This window comes from Schistocerca piceifrons, chromosome 9, assembly GCF_021461385.2.
Source record: "Schistocerca piceifrons isolate TAMUIC-IGC-003096 chromosome 9, iqSchPice1.1, whole genome shotgun sequence".
Taxonomy (NCBI): Eukaryota; Metazoa; Arthropoda; class Insecta; order Orthoptera; family Acrididae; genus Schistocerca; species Schistocerca piceifrons.
In genome coordinates, this window is record NC_060146.1 from 100,519,036 (window position 1) to 100,534,477 (window position 15,442).

At 43.5% G+C, this 15,442-nt stretch overlaps 1 protein-coding gene across 1 annotated transcript in view; it reads left to right on the forward strand.

Annotated features, from left to right (window-relative positions):
* LOC124717106 (ankyrin repeat domain-containing protein 65-like) overlaps positions 1-15,442 on the forward strand; it is a 50,334-nt gene that overhangs the window by 12,042 nt on the left and 22,850 nt on the right. Inside the window, exon 2 of the mRNA XM_047243816.1 lies at positions 10,472-11,050. Within this exon, the coding sequence (XP_047099772.1) occupies positions 10,472-11,050 (579 nt within the window). The remainder of the gene's footprint in view (positions 1-10,471; positions 11,051-15,442) is intronic.

Sequence of the window (15,442 nt, forward strand, 5' to 3'; positions counted from 1 at the left end):
TTTAGAGCTCACATTTGCCATGTAAATGTCTTGCAATTTAAATCTGGTTCCAAAAATATCTATTGATTATTATTGATTATATAATATCAATCTGCAACCTTTTGATGTCTCCAGATCTCTTCCCCACATACAACCTTCAATCATGATTCTTAAACCAAGTGTTAGTGATGACTAAATTATGCTCTATGCAAAATTCTACCAGGTGGCTTCCTCTTCCCTTTCCACCAGTCCATATTTACTTACTACTTTTCCTTCTCTTCCTTTTCCTGCTGTCAAATTCCAGACACCTATCACAGTCAAATTTTCGTCTCCCATAACTATCTGAATTTCTTTTATCTGATCATACATTTATTCAGCCTCTTCATCATGTGCAGATCTAGTTGGCATGTAAAGTTGTACTGTTGTGGTAAGTATGGACTTAATGTCTACCTTGGCTGCAATAACGTGATTATTATGCTGTTCATAGTATCTTACTGCCATTCTTATTTATTATACATGATTAAATATGCTCCTGCATTATCCTTATTTGACTTTGTATTTGTAACCCAGTACTCACCTACCCAGAAGTCCTTTTCCTCCTGCCACCAAATTTCACTAATTCTCACTATATCAAACTTCGACCTATTCATTTCCATTTTTAAATTTTCTAACCTATCTGCCTGATTAAGGGATCTAACATTCCATGCTCTAATCAGTTGAATGCCAGTTTTATTTGTCCTTAATGACGACATCCTCCTGAGTAGTCCCTGCCCTGTTTTACCTCTGAAATAGTTTATCTAAGATGAGGCCATCATCTTTACCAATATAATAGAGCAGCATGCCATCTGGAAAAATTACAGCTGTAGTTTCACCTTGCCTTCAGCTGTTCGCAGTACCAGCACAGCAAGGCTGTTTTGGTTGATGATACAAGGTCAGATCAGCCAATCATCCAGACTGATGCCCTTGCAACTACTGAGAAGGCTCCTGTCCCTCTTCAGGAACCACACGTCTGTCTGGCCTCTCAACAGGTACCCCTCCATTGTGATTGCACGTACAGTACAGCTATTTGTATCGTTGAGACACACAAGCCACCCCACCAATTGTGTGATTCATGGGTGGGTGGGGTGGGGGAAGGGGGGGGGGGGGATCGCATAACAATGTTCTATGCGTAAAAGAGACCTGGAGATCTCAGACCCAAATTTTAAACTGTAAGTGATTCCAGGGGCACATGTGTGTTCTGGCCACCATTTGTTGGCTATGAATGTAGATTATAACTTAAATTGCAAAGAGATAGGAAATTAAAAGGCTGGGAGATAGATAAATTGAAAGAATCAGAGATTATTGATAGTTTGAGAGGAAGTATTAGGCAATGTTTGACTGAAACAGAGGAAGGGGATACAGTAGAAGACAAATGGGTAGCTTTGTAAGATGAAATAATGAAAGCAACAGATGATCAAGTAAGTAAAAAGACAAGGCCCAAATAGGTAAAAAGACAGGGCCTAGTAAAAGTCCGTGGATAACGCAAAATATGTTGAATATAACTAACAAAAGGAGAAAATATAAAAATGCAGCAAATGAAGCAGGCAAATGGAATACAAGTGTCTAAAACAAATAGACCGGCAGAAAGTGCATATTAGATAAGCAGGAATGGCTAAAGGAAAGATGCAAGGCTGTAAAGAATGTATATCTAGGAGGAAGATAAATACTATCCATAGGAAGATTAAAGAGGCCCTTGGAGAAAAAGAAGCAACTGTAAGAATACCAAAGCTCAGATGGCAAAACAGTACTAAGCAAGAAGGGAAAGCTGAAAGATGGAAGGAGTATATAGAGTATCTGTATACGGGGAAGCAAATTTGAGGACAATATTATAGAAAAAGTGGAGGAAGTAGGTGAAGATCTGATGGCAGATACGATACTGTGATAATTTGACAGAGCTCTGACAGATATAAGTTTAGGCCCCTGGAGTAGATGATATTCCTTCAGTATTACTGATGTCCTTGGGAGAGCCAGCCATGACAAAACTACTCCACTTGGTGTGCAAGATATATGAGATGGGTGAAATATCCTCAGACTTCAGGCAGAATATAATTGTTCCCATTCCAAAGAAAGCAGGTGCTGACAGGTGTGTATCTTCCTAAACTATCAGTTTAATGTGTCATGGTTGCAAACTGCTAACACAAATTCTTTACAGAAGAATGAAAAACCTGGTAGAAGCCAACATCAGGGAAGATCAGTATGGTTTGTAGAGAAGTGTAGGAATACATGAGTCAATAATGACTTACTTTGGAAGGTAGGTTAAGATAAGGCAAACCTAAATTTACAGCATTTGTAGGGTTAGAAAAATATTTTGACAATGTTGACTGGAACACACACTTTGAAATTCTTGCAGCTATAAGAGTCGCAGGACGTGAAGGGGAAGCAGTGGTTGAGAAGGGAGTGAGACAGGGTTGCTGCCTATAGCAGGTATTATTCAGTCTGTAGACTGAGTAAGCACTAAAGGGAACCAAAGAAAAATTGGGGTAATGAATTAATGTTCAGGAAGAAGAAATAAAAACTTTGGGCTTTGGCAATAACATTGCAATTCTGTGAGAGGCAGCAAAGAATTTGGAAGAGCAGTTGAATGGAATGGACAGTGTCTTTAAAGGAGGATATAAGATGAACATTAACAAAAGCAAAGCAAGGGCAATGGAATGCAGCCAAATTAAATCAAGTTATCCTAAGTGAAACAGATTAGAAAATGATGCACTAAAAGCAATGTGAGTTTCACTAGTTGGGCAGCAAAATAACTGATGCTGGCCAAAGTAGTGAGGATATAAAATGCAAATGGCTGTAGCAAGGAAAGCATTTGTGAAAGAGAGAAATTTGTTAACATGTATATAAATTTAAATGTTCAAATGTTTTTTTCTTGGATGCAGTGTAGCCTTATATGGAAGTGAAATGTGAACAATAAGCAGTTCTGACGTAAAGAGAGTAGAAACTTTTGAAATCTGGTGCTGTAGATTGGATGGGTAGATCATGTGATTAATGAGAAGGCACCAAATCGAATTGGAAAGAAAATAAATCTGTGGTACAACTTGACTAAAAGAAGGGATTTGTTGATAGGACACATTCTGAGGAATGAAAGAATTGTTCATTAAGGTATTGAAGGTATGCACAGGGGATAGACACTTTAGAGAGAGAACAAGGGATAAATACAGTAACATGGTTCAAATGGATGTAGGTTGCAGTAGTTATTCTAAGATGAAGAGGCCTGCTCAGGATAGAATAGCACACAGAGAGCTGCATCAAACGAGTATTCAGACTGAAAACAACAACAACGACAGCACAGTTGGAGCCTTCTACATCTATGTCAATACTCTGAAAACCACCATGAGGTGCATAACAAAAGGTACATCTCGTTGTACCAGTTATCAGGGTTTCTTCGTGTTCCATTCACATGTGGAGCATGGGAAGAATAATAGTTTCAGTGCCTCAGTGCGTACAAAGATCCTCACAGTCCCCATGTGAGTGATACGTATGTGGTTGTAGTATATTCCTAGAATCACCATTTAATGACGGTTCTTGAAACTTTGTTAATAGACTTTCTTGGGATAATTTACATCCATCTTCAAGAGTCTTCCAGTTCAGTTTCTTCAGTATCTCTGTGACATTTCGCCGTAGGTCAGACAAACCTGTCACCATTCATGCTACTCTCCTCTGTATACATTCAATATCCCCTGTTAGTCCTATTTGGTACGAGTCCGACACACTTGTGCAATATTCTTGGATTGAGTGCATGAGTGATTTGTAAGCAATCTCCTCTGTAGACTGGTTGCACTTCTATCAATAAACTGAAGTCTACCACCTGCTTTATGAGCCTATGTGATCATTCCACTTCATATCCCTACGAAGTGCTACACCCAGATATTTGTATGAGTTCGTGGATTTGAACAGTGTCTTATTGATATTATAGTCATAGGATATTATGTTGTTTTTTTTTTTTCATTTTATGAAATGCACAATTTTATGTTTTTGAACATGTAAAGCAATTTGCCAGTCTTTGCACCACTTTGAAATGTTATCGAGATCTTCCTGAATATTTATGCAGCTTCTTTCAGATAGTAGTTAATCATAGATAACTGCATCATCTGCAAAAAGTCTGGTGTTGTTATTAAGATTGTCTCCAAGGCCATTAATATACAACATGAACGGCAAGGATCCCAACTCACTTCCCTGGGGTACAACTGAAGTTACTTCTACATCTGACGATGATTCTCCACCCAAGATAACATGCTGCTTCCTCCCTAGCCCTCAATCCAGTCACAAATGTGACTTAACACCCCATGTGATCATACTTTTGACAGTAAGCATAGATGTGGTACTGAGTCAAATGCTTTTCAGAAAGCAAGGTTTATTGCACCTACCTGATTGCATGGATCCAAAGCTTCCAGTATGTCATTTGAGATAAGTGCAAGTCGGTTTTCACATGATCGATATTTTCAGAATCCGTGCTGGTTGGCAGTGAGGAAGTCATTCTGTCCAAGATTTCTTATTATATTGGAGCTCAGATGAGCTCACAATATGTTCTAAGATTTGACAACAAACCATCAGCTGTATAATGGAACGATAACAATGAAAATTTGTGCTCGAGGGGGATTCAAAACCGAATTTCCTGCTTATTGCTAGTGGTCACCTTAGCATTAGGCTATCTGAGCAAGCTCCCCAGCCAGACCTAGACTTCCACTTGTCATCAACCATCTGGCTGTGGAGTGTGCTCAGATAGCCTAACGGTAAGGCAATCACTCGCAATAAGTGGGAATCTGGGTTCGAGTCCCGGTCCGTCACAAATTTTCATTGTCGTCATTCCATTATACAACTGATGGATGTCCATATTCACAACTGTGAATATGTTTCATGTATTTTGTAATGGCTGTTTTCACCACAGTACCTATTCCTCTGGATATGCACGCATGTCTGAAGAAACATTGAATTGTGCTTCTCAACAAAACACGCACTGCAGTATCATATTTTAGAACTTCATCTCACCACAACATTATATAAACAATGTTTTTCTTTCTCTGTACTTATATTGTTCATGTGTAAACTTAGTTTTTCTTCTTCAAAACTATATTTACATAAATATTCATTATATCACTATGCACAATATTTGATTGCATTTACAATGTCAGTTTTAGATTCCACTAGAAAATGACTTCAATAGAAAAAGTCCCAATTGGTGTGGACTAAAGTAAAGAACTTCTTAGCAAATGGAACATTTATTCATCAGTTCAACACATATTTGCGGAGCAGCTCTGCTCTCCAAACTGCACTTATTTTGTTGTGGGTGCTGGTGTGCCAGAGTGCAGAGGCCCAAGTTATTAGGCTGAGCCGCCTTAGTTGTAGTTGTAAGTTATTGTTGGTAGATTTTTTGAGATATTCACATGTCTTCGGACGACCGTACAATGATTACCTTAGTATCTACACTGATGTTTGTCCATTGGATCTGGAACTGTTGTGATGTGGCTATGCAATGAGAATGCTGTCACTCAAAAATACAATTTATTGGTTACAGAGTGATAGCATAACAATTACACATCATAAACTGACAACACACAGAATGGATACAGATTACAATTGTGTTCAATCAAATGACTAGTGAACACATGTTGATGCATTCTGAATAACAAATACAAAACAATTACAAGTATGTAATGGTTGAGAAGCACAGACACACAGACAGACAGACTGACTGACTGTCTGATACAGACTGCTGGCCAGGGATGGTGCATCAATACTATATATTTAGAGAATTTTTTTCCTTTATGGGCCACTGGCTCTCAGCTACAGGTAAATGATGTGCTGTCCACAGTCAGCGGCCTCTGGTAGGGGCCTGGAGCATCCAAATGGCATGCTACTCCAAATGAGTGATACCACAGTAGTGTTAGCAACTGTGTAATAACAGGCGGATTATTACATAGACATGCAGTATTAAGATGTTTTATAGGTAACACTGGGAGGCAGCCAATTGAGTGCAGATTGAGAGAAAATTTGCATTTTCCTCAGGCTGTATTTGATTTAGGACTCAGGTCACGACAAATAGCTTGGGCACAAAACTGCAGCATGTGCTTACTAATGACTGCTGTTTTATCATTGTTCTGAGACCTGGTGTAGATCATTTCCAATATGGGGCATTCATTTATTGTGGATTATGGTAGGGAAGGCAAATAGTCAGCTTTGGTTTAATGAAATAATTTTGGGAAAGTGTGGCTCATCTGGAAAGTAGACCACGTATGGGACACTGGTGTGGCCTAATCTTGAGCACTGATCGTGTGTTCAGGATCTGCAGAAGGTCATATTAAAGAAAGACATCGAAGCAATTCAGAGCCAGTTGCCAGCTGTGTTATTGGTAGGTTCAGGCAACATGCAAGTACTACAGAGGTACTTTGGGAACTCCTAGAGGGAAGGTGACATTCTTTTCAAGAAATACTACTGGGAAAATTTAGAGAACCAGCACCTGAATGTCACTGCAAAACGATCCTATTGCCACCAACATACATTTCATGTAAGGACTACAATGATAAGATACGAGAAATTATGGTTTATTTGGAGGCACATAGACAGTTTTTTTTCCCACTCTAGTTGCGAGTGGCTCATGAAACTTTGTTAATTGAGTTTCTCAGGATAGTTTATGTCTATTTTCAAGAGTTGTCCATCTCAGTTCCTTCAGTATCTCTGAGACAGTTTCCCATGGGTCAGACAAACCTGTGACCATTCATGCTGCCCTTCTCTGCATATGTTCAATATCCCCTGTTAGTCCTATTTGTTACAGGTTTCACACATGTGAACAATATTCTACGATGGGTCACATGAGTGATTTTTAAAGAATCTTATTTGTAGACTGATTACACTTCCCAGTATTCTACCAATAAACTGAAGTCTACCACCTGCTTTACCTACAACTGAAGCTATGTGATCATTCCATTTCATATCCCCACAAAGTATTACATCAGGGTATTTGTATGAATTGGCCAATTCCAACAGTGACTCATCGATATTATAGTCATAGGACACTAAGTTTTTCCCTTTTGTGAAATGCATAGTTATACAATTCTGAACCTTTAAACAAGTTGGCAATCTTTGCACCACTTTGAAATCTTATTAAGATCTGACTGAATATTTCTGCAGCTTCTTTCAGACAGTACTTCATTATTTAACTGCATCATTTCCAAAATATCTTGAGTTTACTATTAAAATTGTCTGCAAGGTCATTAATATATAATATGAACAGCAATGGTCCCAACATACTTTCCTGGGACACACCTGAAGTTAATTCAACATCTGACAACGACTCCCAATCCAAAATGACATGCTGCATCCTCCCTATCCAAAAGTTCTCAATCCAGACACCAATTCCACTCGATGGACAATATACTCATGCTTTTGAGAATAAGTGTAGGTGTGGTACTGAGAATTTATGTTTGAGCTCAGAATATGTTGTAAGATTCTACAACAAATCAATGTCAAGGATATTGTTTGGTAGTTCTGTGGATCACTTGAACTTCCCTTCTCATAGACAGATATGTCCTGTGCTTTTTGTCAAGAATTGGGCACGGTTCGTTTGAGAGATAATACGATGAAGAGTGGCTAATTCAGCTGCAAATTCATTAAAGAATCTTGTTGGGATTTCATTGGGCCCTGGAGCTTTATTCATTTTTAACAGTTTCAGCTGTTTCTCAACACCACTGACACAAGCACTTATTCATTCATCTTTTTAGTGGTACGAGGATTAAATTGCGGTAATTCTCCTGGCTTTTCTTTTGTAAAGGAACATTTGAAAATGGAGTTAAGCATTTCAGCTTTTGCTTTGCTACTCTGTTTCAATTCCTGCGTCATTTGCTAAGAACTTTATGATGTGTCGACAGAAGTGCCGACACAGTGTGGTTTGAGGAGACCGAAATACACACTATAAGCTCACGCAGAATAGAGATAGGTCTGCAACAGGATACGTAATGAATGCTATAAAGAAAAGTACGTAGCTTCTGGAATACTTAACTTTAATCCATCCTTGTTGTACATCTGGAGATTGTGGCGATACAAGTGAGACTCTTTAGATACAAGCTATGTAAGGCTAATGGCGCCTTGCTAGGTCGTAGCGATGGACTTAGCTGAAGGCTATTCTAACTATCTGCTCTGCAAAAGAGCGAGGCTTCGTCAGTGTAGTCGCTAGCAAAGTCGTCCGTACAACTGGGGCGAGTGCTAGTACGTCTCTCTAGACCTGCCGTGTGGTGGCGCTCGGTCTGCTATCACTGAAAGTGGCGACACGCGGGTCCGACATGTACCAATGGACCGCAGCCGATTTAAAGCTACCACCTAGCAAGTGTGGTGTCTGGCGGTGACACCACACTCTACACTAACTTTGGTGCCACTAACAGCATTTACATATGACCATAATTTCTTTAGGTTTTGTGAAATATCATTTGACAGTATTCTGCTATGGTAGTCATTGAAGGCATCATACACTGCTCTTTTGACAGCCAATTTGGCATTGATATTTAAATCTCAATATAAAAATAATAGTTACATTGCATATTAGTAGAGATTTATTTGTAAGTGGATTATTATTTGCCCAGAAATTATTGATTATTAGACATATCAAAAAAAGTTTAGCGTCACCTCAATTCTGAGAGATCCAGAACCTGTGCGGAAAATTAGAATAGAGATCAACATAAACATCATTTCCACCCTTTTTCTTGCTCATGAAAACCATACGTTGCATGTTGTACCACCATACAGTGAGACCTTCAGAGGTGGTGGTCCAGATTGCTGTACACACCAGTACCTCGAATACCCAGTAGCATGTCCTCTTGCATTGATTCATGCCTGTATTTGTCATGATATACTATCCACATGTTCATCAAGGCACTGCTGGTCCATATTGTCCCACTCCTCAATGGTGATTCAGCGTAAATACCTCAGAGCGGTTGGTGGGTCATGTCGTCCATAAACAGCCCTTTTCAATCTATCCCAGACATGTTCAATAGGATTCATGTCTGGAGAACATGTTGGTCACTCTAGTCGAGCGATGTCGATATCCTGAAGGAAGTCATTCACAAGATGAGTAGTTTGGGGGGGGGGGGGGGGCTGAATTGTCATCCATGAAGACGAATATCTTGCCAATATGTTGCTGATATGGTTGCACTATCCATCGGAGCATGGCATTCACATTTCGTACAGCTGTTTACGGCGCTTTCCATGACCACCAGGAGCGTATGCCAGTGCCACATAATGCCACCCCAAAACAGCAGGGAACCTCCACCTTGCTGCACTTGCTGGACAGTGTGTCTAAGGCATTCAGCTTGACCGATTCGCCTCCAAACATGTCTCAGATGATTGTCTGGTTGAAGGCATATGCGACACTCATTGGTGAAGAGAATGTGGTGCCAATCCTGAGTGTTCCATTTGGCATGTTGTTGGGCCCATCTGTACTGCACTGCATGGTGTCGTGGTTGCAAAGATTGACCTCACCATGGACATCGGGAGTGAAGTTTCACATCATGCAACCTATTTCGCACAGTTTGAGTCGTAACAAGACATCCTGTGGCTGCATGAAAAGCATTATTCAACATGGTGGTGTTGCTGTTAGGGTTCCTCCGAGCCGTAATCTGTAGGTAGTTGTCATCCACTGCAGAAGTAGCCCTTGGGCAGCCTGTGCGAGGCATGTCACTGACATTTCCTGTCTCTCTGTATCTCCTGTGTCCAAGCAACATCGCTTTGGTTGTATCTGAGATGCCTGGACATTTCGGTTGTTGAGAGCCCTTCCTGGAACAAAGTAATAATGCAGACACGATTGAACTGTGCTATTGACCATCTAGGCACAGTTGGACTACAGACAACACAATCCGTGTACCTCTTTCCTGGTGAAATGACTCAAACTGATCGGCCATCGGCCCCCGTCTCTGTAATAGGTGCTGCTCATGCGTGGTTGTTCACGTCTTGGAGTGGGTTTAGTGACATCTCTGAACAGTCAAAGGGACTTAGTCTGTGATACAATATCCACAGTCAATGTCTATCTTCAGGAGCTCTGAGAACTGGGGTGATGCAAAACTCTTTTTGATGTGTGTATTTTGTTGCTAAATAAATGGAAATTGAGTTTTTACCAATGAGGCAATAGTCTCTTAACATACACAGCTTTTCTGTCTGTAGGCTACATGTGCGTAGGTATGGGCACTTCTTTAAATCATACACGAATGAAGAGGTATTTTTATTTTCAGCTGTGGGCAGCTGTCGTACTATACTTTCCAAACTTATAATAACTTTATTGTTTTGTGGCTGTAGAGCAGTGTCGTGTTCAGTTATCCCACAATATGATACACCTTCACACCCACAAAACCATAATGTTGAATAATTCTGTGTGCAGATGTCTACACAATTATGATAGTAATTTGTTTTCTTGATCATTGCTTTTAATGGGCATGTGTTTGCAGTAGTGACAGATCTGTATTTTGTTTTGCAGGAGTGCTTCTCAGAAGGAAATGGACAGGCAGCTGCTTCAGGCGGCTGAATCCAGAAGCAGTTTGAAGCGTCTCCTAGCCACAGGGGCATACGTGGGGGCACGAGACAGGAGGGGGAGGACTGCCCTTCATTTTCTTGCAGACTACATTTATGGCGAGGACGACATAAAGTTTCTGCTGGAAGCTGGAGCAGATGTGGAGGCACGGGATTCGAATGGTAGGACTGCGCTGCACTATGCAGCTGCAGTTACCAGGTCACACAAGCAAAGCATAGAGTGTCTGCGTCAGGCTGGTGCGCGAGTGGATGCGAGGGACAGGTGGCTCCAAATACCTCTGCATTGTGCCGTGCAGGCTGACAATCTGGAAACTGTTAAGGAGCTTTTGATAGCCTCCAGTGACGTGAATGCTGCTGATGTATATGGGAACACACCACTACACCTGGCGGCACAGAGGGGCAACGCAAATGTGGTAAAGGCACTGTTGGACCTGAGAGCGAAAAAGGATGCTGAGAACAGCTTGAGAGAGACACCTCTGGATGTGGCCAAGAAGTGTAATAATAATCAGCTGTTAGCCATTCTTAGGTAAACCTCACTTTATAACAAATACCTCTGTACAATAACACAAATATGCCTCTTTGCTTTGTTAGTTAAGAATGTTACTGTAGTTATATGCAAGTTGACCTTAACCCCTAGGATCAAATTTATACAAATGGTAGACAATCGTACCAGAAAAGGAGAGCAGTAAAAAGACTGTGGTGCTTTTCTAGTTGAATAGAAGGCTTTGTAGCACTTGAGTATGAACGGGGAAGGGGATAGGGGACTGGAGAACAAAGATTGAGGCCAGGAGGATTATGGGAACATGGGATATATTTCAGGAAGAGTTCCCACCTGCACAATTCAGAAAATCTGTTGCTGGTGGGAAAATCTGGTGTTGGTGGGGAGGATCCAGATAGCACAGTATGTGAAGCACTCATTAGAATAAAGAACTTCATGTTAGGCAGCATACCCAGCAACTGGGTGCTCCAGCTGTTTCTCAGCTATGGGTTGTCATTGTCTGTTTGTGCAGACCGACAGCTTGTCGGTTGTCGTGCCCGTGTAGAATGAAGCACAGTGGTTGTATCTTAACTTGTAGATCACGTGACTGCTTTCACAGGTAGCCCTTCCCCGTGCGGGTCAGGGGGTTAGAATAGGCCCGAGGTATTCCTGCCTGTCGTAAGAGGCGACTAAAAGGAGTCCCTCCCCCTCAAGGGGGTAGTTAGCGCCTGCGTCCGGAGACGGACGGTTCCATAACCTATATTTGCGATCATTTTGGTTTTTCACTTCCTCTGGTTTCTTCCGTTTTTTGGTTGATTCCTTTCTTCGTTCTTCTCCATCTCACTGTCTTACTTACTTTTTCCCTTGCCTCCTTCTCCTTGCCTCCTTCTCCTTGCCTCCTCCTCCTTCTCCTTGCCTTCTTCTCCTTGCCTTCTCTGGTCTCCGCCTCGGCGTTTGAGACAGTCTGTCCTTTCTCTCCCTCTCTCCCTTCTTTTTCCTCTTCTTCCTTCCTCCCTGTGCGTGCCTGAAAGCCGACCCACGCGTTCGCAAGCATAGCCGGTGATGGGGTAACGCGTAATTCCCCACCCTGGGTAGACAAGTAAGGCATGCACAGACCCCCTGGTAAAGGCCAGGCCCAGGGAGGGGTGATTGCTGAGCTGACACCTTCCGACCATGCCGATTGGTCCCTCCGTCCGTTTCTCGGGAGGTGTGACCTGAGGTGTAAACATTCACCTAAGGCGGGAGTGCCCTCTGAGAGGGTCCCCACAAGGAAGGAGCGTGCCATCGGAGACGCTGGCAATCATGGGGGATTCCTCCGCAATGGATTTCTCTTCTTCTTCTCTCTCGACTTCTGCCCAAAAACGGAAACTTGACCAGCCACCAGTGACAAAAGTACTACCGCCTGCCCCACAGTTCCTCGTGGTTTCTCGATCTGAGGACGGAAAGGATTTTTCCTCTGTCAACCCTTTCGTTATCCAGAAGGGCGTAGATGCCATAGCCGGATCTGTCAAGTCTTGTACCAGGTTGTGTAACGGTACCTTGTTACTAGAAACTGAGAGCGCCTTTCAGTCACAAAAACTGCCTCGGGCCACACTCCTGTACACGTTCCCTGTCCGGGTGGAGGCACACCACACTTTGAATTTGTCTCATGGTGTGGTATATACTAGATCAGTCGACGGATTGACTGGCGAGGAGATTCAGTCTTTCCTCACTGAGCAGGGTGTGACGGCTATCCATAGGGTCATGAAAAAGGTCAACAATGACCTTGTACTGACCCGGACACTTTTCTTGATCTTTGATAGTGTTCAGCTGCCGTTGCGCATCGAAGCGGGCTATGAGGTTATTTCTGTTCGCCCCTATGTCCCGACACCTACGCACTGCTACCAGTGTCAGCGTTTTAATCACACTCGCCAGTTTTGTTCTAATGCGGCTAAATGTGTCACTTGTGGTAGGGATGCCCATGAGGGTGACTGTCCACCTCCGTCTCCTCGTTGTGTGAACTGTCAGGGTGACCATGCAGCGTCCTCCTGCGACTGTCCCATCTACAAGGAAGAACGCTGTATACAGGAAATTTGGGTCAAAGAGAAAGTGTCCACGTCGGCTGCTCGCAAGCCATTTGCTAGTAGGAAGCCCACGCTGCTCCCAGTGGGGAAATACAGTACTGTCCTCGGACTACCAGGGAGGTGGTGACGCAAACATGCGATCTGACCTTCAGCACTACGGTCGTCCGTTCGGCCAGTGCTAAGATCGCCCGGTCAACGTCTCCTCTTCCTCCCGTCACCCCTCAGACACAAGCACCTGCATCAGCTTCTGCCAAGACGAAGACCCAGAAGTCAGATGCAAGGGCCTTCAAGAAGGAACCGTCCCGTGCAGACTTCCTACGTACCTCGAAGTCCCAGCCATCGACCAGTACTTCCACTAAACGACCTTCCAAGAAGGCCCATAGGAAGCACAGTTCTCCTTCTGCGCCACGGCGCATTTCTTCTCCTGCACCACCCAGCGGTTGCCGCCCCAGGCCGTCATCCATTTCGCCTGGCCACACTGCTGGTAGCCGAACATCTGGCCATTCACCGGTGGAGGACACTCCCCCTCCCGGCCATCTTAACAAGATGGTCGATGAACCTATTGAACCAATGGACGATGACTCTCCGCCTACTAATAGCGGCGGCAGTGCTCGCTCGAAGCCAGGCCCTCAGCGGCCTTCGAGGTGACCCCTTCTTGCATCTTCTTTCTCTTTTTCTTCTCATGATGGCACTTATTCACTGGAATATTCGCAGCATTCGCTCCAACCGAGAGGACCTAAAGTTGCTGCTCCGCTTGCACCGTTCGCTCGTCGTAGCCCTCCAGGAAACGAAGCTACGCCCATGCGATCAAATTGCCTTGGCACACTACACCTCTGTGCGTTTTTACCTACCCCCTGTGGTAGGTATTCCGGCTCATGGAGGGGTTATGTTGCTGGTCCGGGATGATATTTACTACGATCCCATCACATTGCACACCGGCCTGCAGGCAGTTGCCGTCCGAATTACTCTCCCCACTTTTACATTTTCCATTTGTACCGTTTACACTCCATCATCGTCTGCCATTACTAGGGCAGACATGATGCAAATTATTGCTCAGCTACCTGCACCATTTTTGTTAACTGGAGACTTCAATGCCCACCATCCCCTTTGGGGCTCTCCAGCATCCTGCCCGAGGGGCTCCCTGTTAGCAGACCTTTTCAACCACCTCAATCTTGTCTGCCTCAATACTGGCGCCCCTACTTTTCTTTTGGACACATCTCACACCTATTCCCATTTAGACCTCTCTATATGTACTACCCAACTTGCACGTCGGTTTGAGTGGTATGCACTTTCTGATACATATTCGTACGACCACTTCCCGTATGTTATCCATCTCCTGCATCATACCCCCCTCTCCGTGCTCAACTAGTTGGAATATCTCCAAAGCAGACTGGGGGCTCTTCTCTTCCAGGGTGACCTTTCAGGATCAAACCTTCACAAGCTGCGATAGTCAGGTCACACACCTCACGGAAGTCATTCTCACTGCTGCTGAATATTCCATCCCTCACACTACTTCTTCTCCACGTCGCGTACCGGTCCCCTGGTGGACCGCAGCATGTAGAGACGCTTTACGTGCTCGTCGACATGCTTTACGCACCTTTAAATGCCACCCTACAGTGGCGAATTGTATCAATTATAAACGATTACGTGCGCAGTGTCGTCGTATTATTAAAGAAAGCCAGCTGGGTTGCTTTCACAAGCACCTTCAACAGTTTTATACTCCTTCTCCTGTTGTCTGGGGTAGCCTGCGCCGGCTATCTTGCACTAAGGTCCACTCATCAGTTTCTGGCTTGACAGTCACGGATGACGTCCTTGTGGCACCTGAGGATGTCTCCAATGCCTTTGGCTGCTTTTTCGCTGAGGTTTCGAGCTCCGCTCATTACCACCCTGCCTTCCTCCCCCGAAAACAGGCAGAGGAGGCTAGGCCACCTAACTTCCGCTCCTCGAATCGTGAAAGTTATAATGTCCCATTCGCCATGTGGGAACTTGGAAATGCACTTGCCGGTCACGGTCCTCCGCTCCAGGGCCTGATTCTATTTATATTCAGATGCTGAAGAACCTTTCTCCTGCGGGTAAAGGTTTCCTTCTTCGTACTTATAATCACATCTGTATTGAGGGACATGTTCCCGCATGCTGGCGCGAGTCTATTGTTGTACCAATTCCTAAGCCGGGGAAGGACAAGCACTTGCCTTCCAGTTATCGACCCATCTCGCAAACCAGCTGTGTCTGTAAGGTGATGGAGCGAATGGTTAACTCTCGTTTGGTTTGGTTGCTCGAATCTCGACGCCTACTTGCCAATGTACAATGTGGATTTCGTAGACGCCGCTTTGCTGTTGACCATCTGGTTACCTTTTTGACCTTCATTATGAATAACTTC